At 41.6% G+C, this 15763-nt stretch overlaps 1 protein-coding gene across 1 annotated transcript in view; it reads left to right on the top strand.

Annotated features, from left to right (window-relative positions):
* The window catches only part of GCN1 (GCN1 activator of EIF2AK4), a 47767-nt gene that overhangs the window by 6117 nt on the left and 25887 nt on the right, over positions 1-15763 (top strand). The window contains exons 6-27 of the mRNA XM_067307095.1: positions 175-273; positions 368-502; positions 1029-1097; positions 1184-1292; positions 1722-1796; positions 2059-2187; positions 2430-2480; positions 2902-3000; positions 3237-3410; positions 4978-5130; positions 5890-5982; positions 7471-7546; positions 7723-7882; positions 8830-9019; positions 9139-9263; positions 9616-9794; positions 9963-10056; positions 10173-10286; positions 10489-10687; positions 11535-11690; positions 14848-15029; positions 15461-15541. Of these exons, the coding sequence (XP_067163196.1) occupies positions 175-273; positions 368-502; positions 1029-1097; positions 1184-1292; positions 1722-1796; positions 2059-2187; positions 2430-2480; positions 2902-3000; positions 3237-3410; positions 4978-5130; positions 5890-5982; positions 7471-7546; positions 7723-7882; positions 8830-9019; positions 9139-9263; positions 9616-9794; positions 9963-10056; positions 10173-10286; positions 10489-10687; positions 11535-11690; positions 14848-15029; positions 15461-15541 (2742 nt within the window). The remainder of the gene's footprint in view (positions 1-174; positions 274-367; positions 503-1028; positions 1098-1183; positions 1293-1721; positions 1797-2058; positions 2188-2429; positions 2481-2901; positions 3001-3236; positions 3411-4977; positions 5131-5889; positions 5983-7470; positions 7547-7722; positions 7883-8829; positions 9020-9138; positions 9264-9615; positions 9795-9962; positions 10057-10172; positions 10287-10488; positions 10688-11534; positions 11691-14847; positions 15030-15460; positions 15542-15763) is intronic.

Genomic DNA, 15763 nt, shown 5'->3' with positions numbered 1-15763 from the left:
AAGCAATGGCAGCTCCTAATTCTGCCTCTTTGGAAGAACTTACCTGAGCAAGCTAGACTTCTTCCTAAGGAGTTTCAGCTAATCACTGGCATCTGACACTTCTTAGCTGATGATATGAGATGACCCTCTGAGAAGCATGTGCATGAAGGTTTTCTCGGCTGTTTCTCTCGGCAGGTGGAGGTTCAGTGTTTGCTCCTGTTGGAAGTCCTGGGAGGTTCTCATAAGCAGGCAGTGGATGGGGCGGTGAAGAAATTGAACAGGCTGTGGAAAGAGGTGATGTATAACTGTATAATTTAGGTGGCCTTATTCAGTGACTATTCTAGGTTTGGTTGTGTTAACATTTCTTGCTCTTTTTTTTTCTTTTCAGAACCAGGATCTGGTGGATCAGTACCTATCTGTCATTCTCGGTCTGGAACCAAACCAGAGCTATGCTGCAATGCTGGGACTCGTGGTGCAGTTTTGCACAGCCCAGAAAGAGATCGATGTTATTAAACGTCACAAGGTAAAGCTGCAGTACTGCTTCCTTCTTTTTTCTGTTCTTTTTCATTCTTTTGTAATAAGTAGCCTTGCTTTTCATGAAGGGGGACGGACAGATGTTTCAGTGAGATGTTTCAGTGAGGTTGGTACTTTACACCTGCCTCTGGTTTCATTATCTGTCATAGTAATACACTTCTGGTTAAAACAGCTTGGCCAGCTTTAAGGGAGGTGCCAGATACGTAGCTCTTTGCTGTGGCCTGTGCATTTATGTAGATGGCCGACACTGCAGCTTTCTGCCTTCTCCCCCGCTGTAGGAATGGAAGGCAGTAGCTAGCTTGCAGTGGGTTTTGTTTTGGGCTGGAGGGTAGAGCAAAGAATGCCAGTCTCTGCTGGACCATCTCACACGAGGATGGAAGCAAAGCTTCTGCTTAGTGAATAGGGCCGCATTCCAGAGGGAAGTGGGGTGGGATGTCAAGCCTGGCTTCTTAATGTTGTGTGGGGAGCTGCGTTTAGGTTATGACATGGCTGTAACTGGTGTTGTGCTTGTTCAGAGTGCTCTTCTGGATTTCTACTTGAAGACCATCCTTATGAGCAAGACAAAGCCTCAGAAGCACTTGCTGGTGAGACTTGTTTTTACGGGACTGTTTATGCTTTTGTCCCGTATGTGATGTCCGTCGCTGTGCTGAGCGCTATGTTGCCTTTGCAGGACAGCTGTTCCCCTCTTCTTCGATACGTGTCTCACACTGAATTCAAGGACTTGGTTTTGCCAACTCTGCAGAAATCACTGCTGCGAAGCCCTGAGAACGTAATTGAAAGTGAGTCTGTCTTCGCTCTACATTGCTCTGCCAGAGAGCGTTGACAGTTATTCCTTAGAGCTCTGGAGTTGGTGGGGGGGAGTGTGTCCTTCTGAGCTACGCTTAGAGATACTCTGGGCCTGTGAGCACAGGTGGCAGGATTGTCTGGCATCTAAGGGATGGATACAGAGAAGCAACATTTGTGGTGTGATCCCACGTGTCTGGGTATGTGATAACTAGTATTTGCACAGAGGACAGAATTTCACAGCCGAGCGCTAAGAATAATGCCGAATCAATCCGTTGATTGGGCATCCATTTCAGTATTTTTTCTTCCTATTTCTTTACCGGCCCTGTCTACTCTTGATGTGGACTGTGGGGAAGGGTGTATTAAAATGCTAAAAGCAGTTACTTAACAAAATGTAATATGCCCTTTGTCTCTTATGTCTTCAGCAATCTCCTGCTTGCTCGTCTCTGTGAACCTGGACCTTAGCCAGTATGCTCTAGACATTGTGAAAGGACTGGCCAGTAAGTACCATGACTCCTGGAGTGAATGATGAATTCATAATAAGGCTTTCTACAACTTTCTGTCTGTACCTGCGCTGACTTGGTTACTGGTGTCCTGAAGAGGTTGTTATTCTAGGTGGGAGGATGATGCCGTAACTAGGAACTGGAATATTTCATGTAATGTTCCAGAAGCTGAGTCAGGCCACATGTAAAGATATTTCCTTGTCTTGCTGATTTTATGCAGCTAGTCACAGGGAGCTCTTAGTTGTGCATTGTTTTCTAGGTCATCTGAAATCCAACAGTGTGCAGCTGATGGATGAAGCAGTTGTGGCATTAAAGAACTTGGCTCGACAATGTAGTGATCCTTCAGCTGTGGAGTCACTGAGCAGACATCTTTTTGCCATCTTGGGGGGTGAGTAAATCGTAGGATGAGCAGTGGAGGTGAAGCTGAATAGAGGTTTGCTGGCTTCAAGGAATTTTGTATATTGTATTTTCTGTTGTCTTTAACTGCGTGTATCATAGGGGCAGCTCAGCCTGGATTGGGGTAACAGCGCAAGCTTTTGTGTGTTAGAGAAGATTCTTGAAGTAGCACATTGTCATCGTCTGCTTGTCTGTAACTAAGTCACCCATCGTCCATTTGTTTCTTGTTGGCAGGCTCGGAGGGGAAGCTGACAGTTGTTGCTCAGAAGATGAGTGTCCTTTCAGGTGAGGATCCTAAAGGAAAGCTTCTTCTCTGGTGGAGCAAATGCAGCAGAAGACTGAATGGGAGGGGTCCATATTTGTGTCTTTATGATTCCTTGTCTGGTCGTTCCGACCTGACTGTGGTTAATGTCTGAGAGGGTGCTGAATATTGCATGCAAGTTATTGACCTTCTCTTCAAAGGAAGTGATTGGCTAGTAGGCTGAAAGTGTTTTTATGCAAAGAAGATGACAGTATCCTGGGTAAGAATGAAGACAGAGATCCTGCAGCGTTGGTACGTAGTGAGTGTGACAGCCAGCTGTAGTGATGAGGAGAGAGGTGTGAGAGGGATCGAAACATAAAGGGTCATTCCTGTCCCATGTTGTTTTTAGATTTTGCTGTAAGTGCTGGTAGTTCGGGAACTAATGAGAAAAGTCTGTCCTTTCAGGGATTGGCAGCCTCAGTTACCATGTGGTTTCTGGATCCTCTAGCCAAGCTCTGACTGGAACCGTGGCAGAGCTTTTCATCCCTTTCCTGCAACAAGAAGGTGAGGCCTGTTGCCTTTATTCTGGGTTTGCTAAGCTGCTTTTTTCTTGAGCAGGATTTTCGTTTGGCTTGTTATTTAGAATAAACCTTGGTTCTCACCTCTTGTGTTATAAAATCCATTGCCCTATCTCAATGAGCAGCCTTCCTCCCTGCTGCCTTGCTACCTGTCTTCTGTTTTATGCGTTCCTGTGTTTTTTGCATTTGTTATACTGATGCGAGTTCTGTGTTACTTCCTAGTCCATGAAGGCACGTTGGTTCATGCAGTCTCTGTCCTGGCTCTTTGGTGTGTTCGATTCACCACAGAAGTTCCTAAGAAGCTAGTAGAATGGCTAAAGAAAGCCTTCAGCCTTAAAACCTCCACTTCAGCTGTGAGACATGCGTACCTGCAGTGCATGCTAGCCTCTTTCAAAGGTAAAACTGTGCAGCTGGTAATAACTTGGTGTGGCTTAAGAGAAGAGTAATCGACTCTTTTACTTCCTGATATAAGTGGATAACTATAGATTAGGAAAGATTTTGTAAGGCAATATCCAATCATTAACCTCCTTCAGATTTCTTCTTAAACAGTCTTTTGCTTTCAGACCTACAAAGATGTTTTGTCTCCTTGTATAACTATCATCACTGTCCACCATGCTGTCTTTTCAGGTACCCCCAAAATAATTGTTGCCTTATATTTAGATTGTAAGGTTTCTAGCTCAGGGGTTAGCGTTTTTGTTGTTGTTGTTGTTGTTTTAGGCAGCACCCAGCACACTGGGTTCCTGGTCTGTGGCTTTGGCCATCAGAAGTTAAAAAAAAATACGAAAAATAAAAATCCATGTATTTGAAGTGAAGATCTTCAGAAACTCTAAACTTTGGGTGATTCTTTTGCGATTTGCTGCTGTTGGTTCTATCCACTGTGACTTCAGCATTTCATCCACACATCTATAGGTGATCAATCTGATGCCTAAATAAAATACATATGAGATCTCCTTTTCTTACTGATGCAGTGTGAGTCAAAAAGATGATACACGTCTGCTTAGGAGATCGATAACTATTATATAGATGCAATGGATTTGCCATCATTTTCTCAGTATGGATATGAGCAAAGTTGTACTTCTACGTTTTTCTTTCTATTGTAGCTGCCAGGAATTTCTGTGCTATCACATGGCTGAAAAATAAATATGAAAACTAGTTTGGCATCTCAGGAGAGTGGTCCTTTTAGAGAGACCAATATGGCAAATGTAAAGTTGCTCATGTCTGATGGGGGAAGGGGAGTACGTGTATGTGATATATGTAGCTGTTCAAGGGATCAGGGCCCAAGACATTCATATTCCAAAGAATTTACTCATCACTGGAGCTCTTGACTACCATTGCTTTGGCCCACCCAGTGAAGTGTCCAACTGGGACATCAGGTAGATAGAGGGATTTAAACTTCTACAGGTGTATGATTAAAACACTACCTGCAAATATTTAACTTACAAAGCCATGAGATCTGTTGTTTCCTTTTTTAGTATTGTGTGTGAGGTTTTGCTTCTGGAAATTTCAGGAACACCTAGCTCAGTTTTCCTGGAACTGCAAGTCAGTTGGATTCCTTGTCTTCTGAAGGTTTGAAGTGGAACAGATGGTTGCAGCTTGCCAGGAATGGTACTTTGGCTCTTTTAGGGAAACGGAGTCTTTGAAGTAGGAGTTAGACTTTGTGCAATTTGGACCAATTCCTTATATGTAACCTAGTTAGCGTTTTCTTTTGCTTCTCGTGGACAGAAGCTCAAATTGAGATGGGAGTATTTTGTCTGTGAGGAAAGAACTAAGTGGTTATCGTCTTCACTGTTGAAGTTTAATTATAGCGATGATGGACAAATGGTTTGTTTGGGAGATTCAGAATCTTCCCGGTGAGTCTGGCTTGTTTCCCTGCCTCGTGACAAGAAAAGAACCATCGTTATCTTCCTGTATAAAGTGTGAAGGACAGCGTTCTTTTGCAACTCGTCTCTTTCTGTCTCCTCAGGTGACACGTTGTTACAGGGAATGGACTTGCTGCCAATGCTGATCCAGACAGTAGAGAAAGCAGCATCTCAAAGCACTCAGGTTCCCATGGTAACGGAAGGAGTTGCCGCAGCTTTGCTCATCTGCAGGATGTCTGTAATTGAGGGACAGACAGGTAAGGTCACAAAACACCTAGCAGAATCCAATATAAATGCATTCTGAGAGCTGACGCTTTTTCTTGACAATATGTATGAGATTCCTTAGTCTGTGTACTGCTTCCGCCTAGAGAATCACTGCCCTTCATAAACCAGGGAAAGATTTATTCCGATCTCTTGATTAAGTCAGTAAAGAATTCTTACTCTTCTGTAGCTTTGCAAATTCCAGCTTCCATTCACTTAGGGCAATATTCCTCTTTATTCTGACAGAAAATTTTGACCCAGACCTTAAATGCCAGGACTTTACTGAGGCATTAAGAGTGTTCCTTGTTTGTTATTTCTCTAGTAATTTTACAAACCATCTTTGGAAAACAGCATGACTGGAATTCTATTTTCTATCAGAAAGTATTACAAGAAACTGTCCAAATTCGTCTACTTGCCAGGATATAAAATCCAGCTGTGTTCTGTCTATCAAAAACAACATACAAGCTTCCTCCTTTCCTCCAGGGTTAGGAAGGCTTACCCTAAAAATATTCAGGTGAAACAGATTTTCCATTTCCATGTGTAAGTCAGAGAAATATATTTTTTCAGCAGGTAGGTTTTGGGTATGCTCATGGTTCTGAGTGAGAGAGCTGGGAGGCTTTATAACTGAAGAAAAGTAGAGCTAGAAATAGCTTCAGTGATTTCAGGAGACAGAATTCTCCTGTATTGTATGTACCCTGGTAAGTTTTGTCTTATTTTGAAACATTCTTGATGGACATCTGTTCTTTTCTGGTCAGAGTCTAAGCTGACTGGTTTCTGGCAGCTGATTCTGGATGAAAAGAAGCAAATTTTCACATCTGAGAAGTTCTTGCAGTCTGCATCAGAAGAAGGTAAATTGTCATTTATTGTATATCCAATTGCTGTTTAATTTCATTACTTAGCACTTATGAGACCTACTGTTGCTTGTTAGCCATTTTATATGATCCTTGGAGGATCCAATTTCAGATTAAAATGAACGGACTGCTCTTTCAGAAGTACATCTAGACTAATTGTAATCTACTTTTCACATGAATTTATTTCTAATGAAGTTGAGCTATTAAATATTCATAACTCCAAATCTCTGTATTCTGTAAAAGCCTTTTGAAGGCAAAAAGTGTCTGTGTGGTGTCCCATTTTGTTAGTAGATTGTTGCAACCAATCTAAGGGACATGGGGAAGCCTGAAATTGGGAAGAGGATGGGGAAGAGTGAGATAAAGCTGGAGAAGACTTGTGTAGGTGAAGTTCATAAGATTTGTGGAGGAAGAATAATAAGAGATAGGAAATCTGTTGGATTATGAGTTATAGTCTGTTTGTGCTCTGTTTTGTTCTACTGAGTTTAATTGAAAAAAAAATTATTAATAGAGTGTGCCCCAGAGAAAACATTACTAACTACTTTTTAAATTGAAAGGTTTGAAAATGAGTTGGTGAATCATTTCTTTTGAAATGAATTCATTTATCTTTGTACAAAGCTTTGAAGAGGTAAAGCTTTCTAAATGGGAAGTAACATCACTTCTCCTTTGCTTGTTGTGATCGCTGTTCAGTTTCCTGAAAGCAATGTGTATATATATTCATTTTCCCTCCCGCCTCTGCAGGCATCCTGAAACAATATGATTTGGAAAATATTGTATTGCTCCACTGGGATGTTAGCTCCAAAAACTAATGTTGGCATTTTGAGTGTTAGCATTGTCATGATTTGTTATTAGTGGTTGTTTAAGCAGAAACGTCCAACTGATGTGCTTGGCATCCCCAAACTGTCTGATGCCTTGAATGTTGGAAGTCCCTCGCACCATATGTGACATGGGATATAATCCACCTCATGTTTCAGGTGCTTTTATGATAGGGATGCACATTGATACATAACCCAAAAAGCCTAGTGAGAGTCGAAGCTCAGAAGATGGTGTAAGTTGAAATGCCAAGGCTACTGTTTGTACGGCATTGTGTCCTTTAGGAATCTAGTATACATGTTATTGTCAGTGAAGACATTCCTGAGCACTGCTGAAATTAACAGTGTTGATGCAAACTGAGCATAATATTTATGGTTTAGGTTGCTATGTTGACTAAGACAAAAATAGGTCACACACACTGGTCAAGGAAATCTTGTTAGAATCCAGCTAATAACATTTCTGTTTGCTCATGATGCTGCCTTTCGTCATGTCAGAGCTGAGCTGGACTTGACTTTAGTTTCATTCAGATTGTATAGAAAAAAATTATGTAGAAGCTCAGTTTGGGCAGCTATTTTAATGTGTCCTGCTTACTGTTTGCTTGTTCTGAGGTTTAAAAAAAAAAAATCTGTCTCCATATGAAATCTCACGCTGTTTTAAACGTTTGTTTTTCCACAGCAATGTGTACAGTATTGCAGCTGACAGAGCGCCTCCTTTTGGATCATGCACAGCGGCTCCCTGAAAGTAAAGTTCAGTACGTAGAACGCACTTGCTGTGTCTGATCTGTGTCCGATGCCTGAATGTTAAGGCAGGCAGTGGAGGGGGTGGGCCTGGGACTTTGCACAAAATGTTGAACCCCTTGCATTTTTGTGGCCGGTTAGTTTGTAGAGCTAGCTCCCTTAATAAACCTGTTTATTTCTCTATTTTCAGGCAGTATCACCGTGCCCTTGTTGCAGTACTGATGAGTCGGACCTGGCATGTTCGAAGACAGGCCCATCAAACGGTTAAGAAGCTTTTGTCCTCTCTTGGAGGGTACAAACTAGCCTATGGGCTCTTGGAGGAGCTAAAAGCAGTTCTCAGTTCTCATAAGGTGAGAAGCCTAGTTCTTGCCTAGAAAGTTGCTCATATGCTGCACATCAGCTCCCTACCCTAGCTGTGCTGTTAGTATTGACATATGTTGCAACACAAAAATTATTCGATTCTGTCTTTGTGATCCTCTAGAATACCACTTGTTGCTAGACTACTGCATATTGCTGTGTCAGTGTCCCTGGCATCTGAGGCTGCTGAGTCTTCCCTATGTGCACAGAAGCCATACTATTCCGGATTACTCAGGGAGAAAGCTGTAGTTTTCTATGTCCTTCTATTATTTTAATCCAAATTTAATCTCCACTGGAAGCCTAAGTGCTTAATTGCTTTCTCAGTATCATAGTTCTTTGGCCCTGGCTAATAGCTCAGGCTGTCTACTTAAAGCATATGTGATAGAAATATTTCATTAGCAACTAGTGTCAAAAATAAAAAGAAGAATAAAAAATGTAAACAATAACTGCTCTGTTATGGGGCATGCTGCTAACCAAGCACCATGTCAAGTTGCAGAACAGATTAAGTTGCATTAATTAAATACCAAGGGTGAGCCTTTCTAAACAGTCTTCTCATGTCAAAGATACAGCCTGAATAAAATAGTTTTCGAAAAGATGTTGGGAAAAATTAGACTGTAGAAATTGGGCATACTGTTCAAGTCAACTGATTCAACCTTTTCCAAAGTCCTCTGCCAAAAATGATCAATTTGGTTTTAGTTTACCCCTGCTGGCCAGATCTAGTATAGTCCTCCATTTTCAGCCTTTCTGTCACTGTCAGCTTTGTGCTTCTGTTCCACCGTTATCCTTTATCCCTTCTTTCCTCTGAAAACTTCAGGTTCTTAGTACTCTCAGAGGGAGTTGATTGTTGGTATTTGGTATGGTGTTGCTGTATGGAAGTGTCCTCAGTAGTTAGGCTCAGGAAGGTTTGCTGTGATTTGTTAATGACAAGTTGTCCACTCAGGTTCTGCCTCACGAGGTCCTGGTGATGGAGTCAGGAGAGCTGTCTGAGCTGGGAAAAGCATACATCCCTCCCCGTGTTCTCCATGAAGCACTCTGCGTCATCTCAAGCGTGGCAGGGCTGGGTGTGGACTCCTTTGAGACAGAAAAGCTGGCTCTGGAGATGCTGCTGGTGAGCCATCACCCATCTGTAGGTAGGTTATGGGATAAGACCACTCTCCTGGCCAATATTTGGGGTTTTTTTTTGCCTTTTTGTTTCGTTGTATTAGCAGTCTGCTTCGTATTTATTTGGCCCATTTATTCTTCATGCTAGTGGCAGTACAGCCTGGTCTTTGGCCAGCTCTCCTCATCAAGATGAAGATAGATCCCAAAGACTTCGTTACCAAGCACCTGAATGACATACTACCCAGAATCACTACCTATGCTTCAGAGAACCAGGTAATAAACTGTTTCTTCTGCTCATTTTGAGAGATGCTTTGGAATAAAAGCATTTTTTTTGGAGGGGGGGTTAAGTATTAAATAGTCTATAAGGAAGGAGATCTGTCTAGAAGGGAGAGAAAAAGACAGGTTCAAAGAGAGCATCTCTGGTGGAAAGGAGCTGGGATTTGAGAGGAGAAGAATGTGTACCAGCAGTTGACTAGAATTCTAGATAAGATTTTGGTACCCATTGACAAGGATTTATGACCCGAAGGGTATTGCTTTCAAAGAACTGCCTCAACAGGGCATACTTTTTTGAGACTGTTTCAAGGAATACTGATCACAGTGTTGTTTTCCTTTGTTTTCTTGATAGTCATCCATGAATGCAGTGGGATCTCTCTCTCAACTTTCACCTGTCAGAGTGCTCCCGCAACTCATCAACACCATCTCAGCATCTATGGAGAATCCAGCTCTGTGCCAGGTTACTCGAGAGGAATATGCCATCATGAAGACACCAGAGGGAGAACTGTATGACAAATCTATAATACAGAGGTAAGACTATAATTTCTTGTCTCCGTCTCTGAACCTGGGGACTGATTCCTGTGGGCTTGCAGCCAGCGGGTGAGTGGGTTTGTCAGATGTTCTGACTGGACCCTGGACTTGTGTTTCTGGTTCTTAGTCCAGAGCAGTGCTGATTCTTCCTCTGCTTTTCTTTCTCAGTGCTCAACAGGATAGTATGAAAAAGGCTAACATGAAGAGGGAGAATAAAGCTTATTCTTTCAAGGAACAGATCATTGAGCTGGAGCTGAAGGAGGTGAGTTGGTGGGAGCAGGAAAGCCAGTACTGATGTTTCTGACATTAGGCTATCTCACCTGTTATGTCATATAATAATAGTTTCCAGTTAATAATGTCCATGGCTCTCTATTGCAGGAGATAAAGAAGAAGAAAGGAATAAAGGATGAGGTACAACTGACTAGCAAGCAGAAGGAGCTGATGCATGCACAGCTGGAAAAGGAGTCTCAGATCAGAAAACGGCTAAAGGAGGTAAATTTTGAGGATCATCTTTGCCAGCTCTGCTGCTACCATGAGCAAGTCCTTTTGATAAAAGGAAAATACAATAGCATAGAGAATAATCAGTTTCTTTCATTAGAAATTAGATTTAACCACTTGATTTCTTTTTCCCTTTTTTTTTTTTTCCCTCTCTTCTCCTATCTGGTGCTAACCCTTGGAATTGTTTCTCTTACAGCTTGATAATGAACTGGAAACAGCCCTGGGTCTCCTGGACACTGTTATAAAGAGAAAGCCTCCTGGTCTAACTCAGTACATCCCGGGTCTCATTGGTTCCTTCTTGCCACTTTTAAGATCCCCATTGGCTGCTCCAAGGATTAAGGATCCTTTTCTTTCCTTAGCTTCCTGTGTCATGCCTGCTCGACTGAAAACCTTTGGTTAGTGTTTGCAGTTGCTGTTCAAGGGCAGGGTGTCTTTTTTTTTTTTTTTTTTTTTTTTTCTTAATGGCAAGGTGGCCAAGGTCCTTGCTCTTACAAGCTGTGGATCATGATCACGTACCATAGACAGCTAAGAGGAAGAACTATTCTGGAACAGTGCTTAGGCAGAAGATGAGAGCAACATCCCGGAGATCCTACTGCTGGATGGGACTGGGTCCAAAGACAAGGAGTTGTTCTCTCATTGTGACAGGTTCTCAGTAGCAGCTGGTCACAGTGGGACTCTCTCCGTTGTGGAGAGCTTGGAGGGTGAGAGTGCATGTTGAGTGAAGGCGTGACAGTCCTGAGGACTGGCTGGCCCCGGCTGACTTGGAATCAGCTGCTACAGGTGATGATAGCAGTGACTGCAAAGTGACATAGGCAATGAAAATTTCAGTGGGTTGTAAGCCCCTCAGCTGGCTTATGACCTCTGCTGAAGTCTGTGCTGTAGTGTCATTGCTACAGAAAGTCAGCGCTTGCCGGGCTGCACTCATGCCTTTGACTGGGTTAACATCCTTAGAGAAGCTTGGAAGCACTGAATTTTCCTGATAGCTGTTGCAAAACAAGAAAGGTTTGCTTCTTGTTGGGGATGCAAACAGAATAGTGTTCACTTAGCAGACATTGTAACTGTTGTGAATGAGGATGTTCCCTATAAGCCTCAGGGCTGTGCTTCCTCCTCTGCCTCTTTGCAGCCTGGGACATATCCCAGAGCTCTCTTATGAGGCTTCGGTCTGTGTTCCTGGGGATTTGCTTTCTCTCAAGAAATTTTTGTTTTTAGTCCCCTCAAGGATTCTTTATTCTCTCATGCTAGGTACTTTAGTGAGCCATGTGACCTTGCGCCTGATGAAACCAGAATGTGAATTAGATGAATCCTGGTGCCAAGAAGAGCTGCCTACTGCAATTAACAGAGTCGTTAGCTTGCTGCATGCCCACACAATCCCTAGCCGGACAGGCAAGGGAGAGCCAGGTAAAAAGTACTGTAGGTTTTATTCCCTCCAATAACTTAGTGATCTGTTTTAGTGTTGATGGTTTGCATAATGTCTTGTAGGTGAGACTTCACATTTTCCTTTAAATCAGATCAGTTGTTTCATACATATCAAAACCTCAACTTCCCCATTAAGCTTTCTTTTGCAGTGGCAGTAGTGGAAATTATATTACAAGTACAGTAAGTATAGAAATAAAATACCAATTTTTTTTCTTAAAATGGTACAGACAGAAATAACAGTAGTGAAATTAAAGTTCTTTTTTGCTGAGGACAGTTCTTACCTCTCAACACCACCTAGCATAAGTGATTCAGTGAGACCAAGTGGTAAGACAAAATAATTACTTCTTATCTGTGATCTCAGCAGTGAAGTGCCTGTGGCCTCTGCTTGTTTGGTATCTAGTGCTGCAGTTCATGAATATTTTATTCTGGCATGGTTGCAGAATCAGCAGTTCTTTCCCACTCTGTAACACTAAGGCATTTTTACAATGCAAGAACATGATCTGGGTTAAAATGAACCCTTTTTTTCTTGTTTTTTTTTTCTTTTTCTTGTTTTTTTTTTTCTTTTTCTTGGTTTTTTTTTTCTTTTTCTTGGTTTTTTTTTTCTTTTTCTTGGGTGTGTTTTTTTCTTTTTCTTGGGTGTGTTTTTTTCTTTTTCTTGGGTGTGTTTTTTTCCCCTTTGGTTCACTGGGTTTGTTTTAATCTGGATCAGTTCCAGAATCTGCTTCACAAAGGGCTGCGCAAATATTTGTGCCACCACAATGAAGACAATAGTACAGAAGAGGGAGAGTGGATCTGCTGCTTTTGAAGTCAGGGATGGCTTAGGTTGTCTTAAAGTATGTGAGGTACTGTGATGAGAGGTGTCCAGACTTCAGATTTGTTCATCACCTAGCTTAGTCAAAAAGTGCTGTGGCAGATGGTTTATAATTTTTTCAAAGGAAATTAAGAATTCCATGTGGTCCATTATCCCAGCAATTCAGTTCTCTCTGTAGCTTTCTCTTGCCAGTCAGATGTGCATTTGTGCGACTGTGGCACATGTATTCTTCACAGTTGAGTAGCAGCAATTGGCCACATTGAGCACCACTTCAGTGTTGAACATCTCAGTGATAATTCCGTGTCTCCACTGTGTCATTTATTTTCATAGTAATTGCACGTTCGTTGACACTTAAATCCATTTTCAGGCTTATTTCCCAAAAGCAGCAGAAGTATTTTCACTCCTTCTTCAAGATTTCTTACAGCACTTATTTAAATGAATGTCTTAATTTGTTCACCTCTTCTGCAAGAGAAAGGAAGTATGTTCTGTAACACTTTTTTGGGCAAGTCATGTTGTACTCACAAATGTTTTTCTCCTAATTTTTGAAGTTCTTAAAACACTGTAGGGCATAGTCTTACAATATTTTTAGTAGAGTTTAGTTTCTTAGGTTACCTTGGAAGTACCTCTTTATAATGTGGATGATATATTTTATCATTCGTAACTGAAATGCCAAGATACATTTTATAATCTGATTCATGCTGGGCAATACCAGCTACTGTGTTAATAGAACATTTATCTTCCCTGATAAAGTCTTCTCCCTCCTACTGGATATAGAATGACAGTTGCTTAAACTTGAAAATATCTGGCCAATTAAAAAAAAAAAAAAGGCCTGAAGCAAACAGATACTGAGCCCTAAGTTCAGAGAGAAATATCTCACATGTGGGATGGAGGGTTTTTCACCCAAACTGTTCATATTAAATAATTAGAAGCTCACAGTGTGTTTGGTATTTAATATTTCTCCCTTGAACTACTTTTGCGGTATCTGTGCCCTACATAAGCTGACTAATACTGCAGTATTGTATCTGCAGTGCTCTTCATCTGCATCTTGGAAATTTAAAAGCTGGCATACTTTGACAGCAAAGATGGGATGTAGAAAGTGAACATTTTCCCTAGATATGTAGTACTTGAGTTTTAACAATATATTAAAAAAATGGCTCCAGCTAGAGGTCCACAGGCAGATGTTCAGGAAGGCAGTATAGTACCTAACCACAAATATACCCAGGTTGTAAGCAAGTAATGTTGACAGTTTAGCTTGAAGACAAAAAGAACAATTTTTTTCCTTGTTATAGCTTTTATATTTTGTTTAATGTTTTTGCCTTGGACTAACTGGAAAACACTTGCCGAGTTCCATAGCCAAGCCCCTGCAAGAAGGAAGGATCAAAGTCTTTAACAACAGGAATCCAAAAGCTTTAATTCTTTCAAAGGGATGGGGAGGTGTTTAGATTTATTTTATTTTTTTAATTTTTTTGAGCTTTGCACCAGAATTAGCAGAACCCAATTGAAGGCGTTGGAGTGACTAGTTAGCCAGGTTGGTGGGAAGAGTTTTAAAAGAATACAGATGGCAAATGGACCCCTGAATTGGGACAAACTGACTTTAGAAGTGAATTAGTTAAATTGTGTCAGATCCTTACGTGGATGTTTTTGCTCAGAAATAAAACTGACATTAACTTTTTTTATCTTAAGTCATTTGAATTCTCAGGGGGAGTGTACACACAAAGTTAATGCAATTTAAATAATAGATTTTTAAATTCAGAACCTTGGTTGGTTCTGTGGTGGATTTGATTGTGTTTTTTCGCCCCTTGAATAAGTCCAGGATAGACAAGACATCAGTTCTGCATGTCTGTCTACTTCAATCCACTGAATTGTTGATTCCGTTTACTATGTGTGTTTGTGCACGGTTGAAGCATTGGAAGTAATTTGGAGTCCTAATATGACTTTAGTTAAAACCAGCTCACTGGTGTAACAAGCAACAGCAATAGGTAGATCTGAAATGCCAAATGTCAATATTGGAGTCGTAATGCCACTACTGTTAAGTGAAATGGCAATGTGATAAGAGGCTAAATGAGGCAGGCTGTGCATGCTGCTTTGAAGAGGCTAAACACTGCCTGTAGGGGGTTAATCCGGATACCCAGGAGACAATGTCCCTTGTGCCATGTGTTTCTAGGGGCATAGAAATACTTTGGGTCACTTATCATGTTTTTCTATAAGGCTGAACTTGGCCATGTCCCTTAGGAGCTACCAAAGTATAAATTTTACACCAGCCAATATTGTAAAACAAAGGTGTGAGGACATCAGCTGTATTCACAGGTTTATTTTTCCTTTTTGCAGGTGCTGCCCCCTTATCAGCTCCAGCATTTTCCATAGTCTTCCCTCTGCTAAAGACTGTTCTGACCGAGACACCCTATGACAGTGAAGAGAAGGAGGAGTTTCTGGTCAAGATTCTGCAGATCCTCATGGTCCATGCTCAGCTGAGATCATCGGCGAATGGCCAGGCTTTGCTGGTGGACGAGGTCAGTGAGAGCTGTGGGGTTGGGATGAACTCCCTAAACAGTGATACAGATGAGGGATGAGCAAGGCATGGGTTGTCGATGTTTGTGCACTCCGGCAAACAAAGCTTTTCAAGAAGCGCAAGTTGCTGAGTTGTCACTTCAGTCGAGATTATTGTTCAGTACATTTGTAGATACCACTGATGCAGTTTTCCCAGCTCTTCTCTGCTGTCTTGTTTTGCATCCTTTATCTTCTCTGCCCCTATTACCAGGCAGTGAGTTTAAAAAGATATGTTCCAACCTTGCCAGCATACCTCAGTATGATAGTGGGTTATAACAAGGGTCTGACGTGTTTCCCAAGATGTCTTGGCTGGTTCCTTTGGGCCATATACAGCACAAAAATGGTGCTGCTTATCAACAAATTGACACTTTTTGTCCCCCCCCACCCCCTTCAGAATGGCCCAGAGTTGCTGCCCCGGAGGGACATGCTGCTTCTGCTGACCAGGGTGATTGGAATGGGTTCTCCACGGTTACAGGTGAGTCCTCAGCTTCATAACACAGTCACAATTCTGCCTACATTTTATCATTTTCTAACCTAGGGAAATGCACCTATCTGGTTTAAGTCTGTGAGGCTGGTGACTGATATATTATCAGTTGTCTACTAGGTTTATGATACTTTTCTTGGGATAAAATGCATGTTATCTTTTTTCCTGTGGGTTTTATTGCACCAAAGGTATTCTTTAGTTTTCCACAGACGA

This window comes from Apteryx mantelli, chromosome 17, assembly GCF_036417845.1.
Source record: "Apteryx mantelli isolate bAptMan1 chromosome 17, bAptMan1.hap1, whole genome shotgun sequence".
NCBI lineage: Eukaryota > Metazoa > Chordata > Aves > Apterygiformes > Apterygidae > Apteryx > Apteryx mantelli.
This window is presented reverse-complemented; position numbering and strand designations above follow the sequence as displayed.